At 37.6% G+C, this 5,762-nt stretch overlaps 1 protein-coding gene across 1 annotated transcript; it reads left to right on the forward strand.

Annotated features, from left to right (window-relative positions):
- The first annotated feature begins 4,223 nt into the window (after positions 1-4,223).
- Positions 4,224-5,225, forward strand: LOC110269814 (uncharacterized). The gene is made up of 2 exons (XM_021117610.2): positions 4,224-4,460; positions 4,953-5,225. Exons 1-2 carry the CDS (start codon positions 4,224-4,226, stop codon positions 5,223-5,225), a joined length of 510 nt encoding a protein of 169 aa, XP_020973269.1.
- The last annotated feature ends 537 nt before the right edge of the window (positions 5,226-5,762 follow it).

Below are 5,762 nucleotides of genomic sequence, written 5' to 3' on the forward strand. Positions count from 1 at the left end.
TTCTATTTTCCTTTCTATTTGATACTGTTGTTGTTGGCTGCAATAAGCGTACATGCTATTAAAACGACCATTCAATTATGTATACAAGAGCAAAATAATTCACACGTTCACTTGCTTTTCAATTAGGACACCTCCAAAACCTTCTTCCAAGGCTTTTATCTTTTTTCGATACAAGCAAAATCTTCTCTTCACCACATTGACACAATCTTGATCCTGGAAACAACATAGCCGAAGAGCTTGTCCTGCCATCATGCATAGTTAAAGAAACGAAGGGTAAGTCACACATTCTTATGCAAACCGTAATTGGCAACCTAACAAAGTAAAAACAATGCAAAGAACAAACAAACTCTTTCCTTTTGCATGTAAGAACAACATGTAAGCATTTTGTCAGATAAACTATGGGTAAATGATCAGCACAGGTTTAGAGTAGGAGTCGATATTACCTTGAAGCCATTAAAGAGAAGCAAGGCGGCACGCTCGAAGGTCTATTCACTGCCTACAATCTTCATGAACTCATCTTCAAAGTAATTCATTGACAAACCAAAGAAACAACACAGCAAATCACAAGTATAGTGTGAACTAACCACAACATAAAACTAATATTAAGTCACTAAAACTTAAAATTTTAACAAATAACTTGCATCAAATGTTCAATTAATAGTAACACTACTATTATTTGTATAAATTTTAGAATAATTATTATCTAACTACCGAATGAAAGCATTGAAATAGACAATCTTTTTAATCCAAAATCTTTTAATATTTTATAATGAATGATATCCAAATATGAGAGATAGATTCAATTTGAAAAAAAAATATAAATTACAAAACAGTCGCAGGATGATAAAAATTGTAGAAGGAGTAATGAAAATTTTACTTTCATCACAAAGAGATTTTTTGGTAGTGATGTGAAGAACTTTAGTGAAAATATTTACGGGTCCCTTCACTCTGAGGTGTTTGTGCTTGGCAGAAGCACGGGCAGAGAAACTAAACAAGATAACCGGAAGTGATAGACATAGAATGAAGGGGATGCAAGCGACAACTGAAGCAGTTGCGGCAGAAGAATCAGAGGCAGAGGTGGAACTGAATGGTGGTTCAAAAAAAGAGTTAAAGCAAAAAGGTCTAGAATAATTTTTTATTTAAAAAATAAAAATAAGATGAAATAGGGAGAGAGATGAGGACAACCTACCTGTACGACGGAGGAGAGACAATAACTCTGGTGACAGAGGGAGCGACAGCAGTAGCTCTTCCAATAGTAACGGAGACAGAAGGAGCAACTCCGTTTGAGACAACAAAACACGATACAGGCGATTTGAGTAGACTTTGGAGGAGAATGGAGGTGGGCAGCGTCGGCGGAGGGTGGTCGAAGGGGCTGTTGGAGGTAGTTGCAGGGGAGAGAGAAGAGAAAGGAGAATGGGGGAGACAGAAGAGTATTCTAGAAAGTGAGGGGAGAGGGTTGCACATTTTGAATTTAGATAAGATTTACCGTCAGATTTATCGGCGGATAAATCCAATGGTAATGCACTGCGTATGACCAAAACGTAGTATTTCATTAATTAAGCTTTACCGGTTGATAAATTCAACGGTAACTTCCACGATAATTTCGACACCAATTTTTTTTGTTTTTTCTTCAATTATTACCGACGAATTTACCGTAGAAAAATCAAATCCAACGGTGATCTTTTTATCCGATGAATTTATTGTCAAATCCGCTGGTAAATTCGCCGATATTCAGCATTTTTTTGTAGTGTTTGATGTTATATTCAACCGATTTTTTTGTATTATTAACTAAAAATTCTTGTGCTACCTTTGTTATTGCTAAATTAATTGTGTGATATTGGACTAAGAAGAAAAAGACGATGACGATAATGATGATGGTAATGATGATGACATTGAAGGAAGTTAAAGGGGTAAAAGAAGAAAAGAGAAAAAATCAATCGAGATGATAATGATGATGATGATAATAATGAAAGAGGAGAATAAAAAAGAAGAGTGATAATAATGACGTAAACATGCGTATATAAATTTGATTTGATTGAATTTGGTGAAAAAAATTTGGTTGTTTAAGATTGTTATAAGTAAATTGAATAAATGACCATTTGTACCCATGAGAGTTCAGAACGCTGATATTTGTACCCATCGTAGATGGAAACTGACTTTGTACCCATGTAAGATGGGTTCTGTGTGACAAAAGTAGCCTGGCTTGGATTGGCACTTGCTTCGGGGTTGTAGGATCCCGTGGCTCTCCGAACCTCCCAAAGCCCAATCTACAAGTTCAAAGCCTGCGTATCTACATCAATGTATCACATGTAAAGCAAACGAGTATAGATTAGAAACAAATCATATCATGCCTAATTCCCCTAATTTCACCCCTAATTTCAACCCTAAATTTGTCTATCTTCCTAGCCATCATTGAAGATGCTTGCTGATTTTTTCCCCTGCAGTGAGAGTCAATCCATCATCATGCCTTGCATAAGAATGTTCCGACTTTCTCTTAGCTAAACATCTTGTCAGGCCCTCCCAACCTTATTCCAGTTCATCCACCCAAACAAAGTATTTGCAATCTCTTGTCTGGAAAAAAAAAACGCTCCACATTGTTAACTAAAACTCAGAAATAATTGTCTCACCTCAACAACAACAGCATCTGGCCCTTACTGCCCATAGAGGACATCTGATGAACCATCTATTAGGGTTCGTAATCGTGCCAGGCTCTATCAACACAACATCCCTCCCACAGAAACATTTGCCGTCGAGCTTCTTTTCCTTCATCTTCTTCGAACTTGAAGAACTGCTACGACTTCCATCATTTGCATCAGAGTTAAATCTGCCTAATGACATTATTGGGGTTATGAGATAACTCTGGGTGCATTTGAATTTCACCAATATTTCATTTTGGGGGTATGGTTCGAATTGGGGAAGACAAGTTGCTAGGGTTTTGATTTCAAGCACAAGGTTCTTTCTAATTGCATATGGAAACGTTCAGATCCACGTAGATAGGACTTTGGGAGGTTCGGAGAGCCACGTAGGGTCCTACAACCCCGAAGCAAGTGCCAATCTAAGCCAAGCTATTTTTGTCATACGAAACCCATCTTGCATAAATACAAAGTCAATTTTCATCTACGATTAATACAAATGTCAACATTCTAAACTTTCATGGATACAAATGGTCATTTATTCTAAATGAATTTTCAATATTCATGGTGCACTGCTACGAGCCAAAAGTTAATGCATCATTCGTAATACCAAGACAAGACGTGACGGCGCATGAACCATTAAAGTGAATTTTTTTTAGGTGATTTCTTCCAAACCCATGGCAATTTTGTGGGTAAGTTACCCTTGCACATGTGTCTTCATCTCAGCCGTTGATCAAAAAAATTTTCAACTTTTCATTAATTGATGCATTAAATGTTTTCACACTACATTGTATTTTATATTATTTACATTATACCCCGTAATGTATTTATACTTGATGCAATACGCAAATAGTTGATTTTACAAATCTCTCCCCAAATACCATACAAATCAAAACCTTCCTCAAATACCATTTCAATGTGTACAGCTTCTTCTTCTACCTCTCAAAAGACACTTCAAAAGAACTGCTTCATTCATTCTTCAACCTTTACCCTTCTACGATCTCACTTCTTCTTCTTCTCTACCCTTCCTGTGGGTGATGGGTTTGATTTTTCCGGCGACCCACTCCTAAAACCTTCCCCAGATACTCCTGTAGTATCCACAGCTCCTTCATCTACCTCAGTGCTTCTTCTACCCTCCCTTTAACTTAAGCGTTTGATTTTTCCGACGACCCACTCGCATAACCTTCCCCGGATACCGCTGTAATATCCACAGCCTCTTTTTCTACCTCGTTCCTCTGATTTCAAGGTCAGTCATCGTCAGGGACAGATTTTTCCGAACCCCGTGGAAGACCCTGCCTTCTGCGTCTTCGTCCAGGGTTACGCGGGTGTCATTTTCTGTGATTTACCGTCGAAGAACGTAAGTCATCCCCTTGCTAGGAAGGTTTCGGCGACCCACGTGCAGAACGCTCTCGGAAAACCCTTGTAAGCCCTACTGCTTCTTCATCTAGGTCATTCGTTCGTTTTTTTTGTTTTTTTAGCCAATTTGCGTGATTTGTTCTGTTAATCACTTTCTGTAATCACCGTTCATCGAAGAAGATTGATTCAATTTCGAATGCAATAGATGATGATAGTTTTCCATGGTGGTGTTAAATGTTAATCAGATCGATAGCCAGTGATGCATGCTCCTCAAACACGAGACGAGGCACAGGGGGAGCCGGCGGACAACGGGAACTGAGATCTGGAAATGCAACCTCAAGTTCGCTGCAACCTCAGGATGTAATAGATGGTGTGGCCCCAAAATGCTTCTGTAAAAAATATGCCATCAGTTACATGTCGAAGACAGACACCAACCCAAATAGGTTATTTTTTGGATGCCCATTATTAAAGGTAACCACGCAATTCTTTATGTATGAGAACTAAGATTATGCTAAAATTTGATTAAAATTTGAATTTTCTGGAATGGAGCTTTAGACTCTATATTTTGGTTATTCTCCACCTTGCTCAAGTTGTTGTGGATGTGATTTTGAATTGTTGGGAATTGCATGCCTATTGGTTATGAAAATGATTTGACTTTGTTATTGATTTGATGTTAAATTGGGTTGATTTTGTATATAATTTGATATTGGTGCTGGTTAATTTTGATGAATGACTGAGAATTGGGAAAAAGTTGATTTATTCAAAATTGATCTACCTAGATTAAAAATCATGATTGTGACAAGAATTGACATGGTACGTGATCTGATATTAAAAATGGATGCTAAAATTTGAAAGGATTTTGTAGATGTAGAGTCTAGGGATTAATTACAGTGACGTACATGGATTAGATTGAATTGGAGTATTTTGTAACCCCTTACATTAATTGTGTTCTATTCGTTGTAGGTGACAGAAGCACATTGCAAGTTCTTTCTCTGGGTTGATGACCACATTGTTAGGATCAGAGCGGGGGAGGCTACAAGGGGATCGGGTGACGGGAAGCAGAGTGATGTTGGAAAACATTTGGGAATGGATAACTTGATAGACCATGTAGAGGAAAGAATAGCAAAACTAGAGAAGCTGCTGAACAAGAAAAGTAGAGAAGCAGAGTTGAGGAAAAAGGCTAGAGAAGCAGCTGCAAGAGACATGGAGGCTTCATCAACAACGTCTATTGATTAGCTGCAAACCAGAACCCGAAGCACCTCGATTAGGTTCAGAAACTTAAGAATAATTTCCTTCTTTGCTGAAAATTGCTACTAGAATGTAGAGACACAAATGTTTGAAGCTTTAAAAGCAAAAATTGTCGAAGACGTTCATTTGAGTTGGGCAACATGGTTGGAATTTGTTTATGTTTCTAGTTACGTGTTTTTGTTTTACCCATAGATACGTATATGTTTTATGGTATCTATTTTTGTGACTTAGTTACCAAAGTTCCCTACTAATTTCAATAGCGTATGAAGGCTAATATGTTGTAGTAAGTCAGACTGAATACCAGAAAATAGCAACCTTTTTTATTAGTGAAACGAATGCTTGAGATTGCAGTCATGTTATAACTCAATCTTCGGCAATTCTGTAAGAGTAGGAAGGAGAAGGGCATGACAATATACGCCGATGATTTGGTGACTTCCATGACAAATCATGCGGCCACCACAATAGATAATTGACAAGATATGTTTTTCTTCTTATATACTAGTGTGCAGCATAAATTTTAAGTTG

The sequence above is a fragment of the Arachis ipaensis genome, chromosome B3, assembly GCF_059453495.1.
Source record: "Arachis ipaensis isolate K30076 ecotype BB chromosome B3, ASM5945349v1, whole genome shotgun sequence".
NCBI lineage: Eukaryota > Viridiplantae > Streptophyta > Magnoliopsida > Fabales > Fabaceae > Arachis > Arachis ipaensis.

Excerpts from the sequence above, each read along its gene's own strand:
- LOC110269814 (XM_021117610.2), top strand. The coding sequence starts at position 4,224 with ATGTTAATCAGATCGATAGCCAGTGATGCATGCTCCTCAAACACGAGA. Across the intron at positions 4,461-4,952 it reads TTGGATGCCCATTATTAAAG|GTGACAGAAGCACATTGCAA; the intron begins GTAACCACGCAA and ends TATTCGTTGTAG.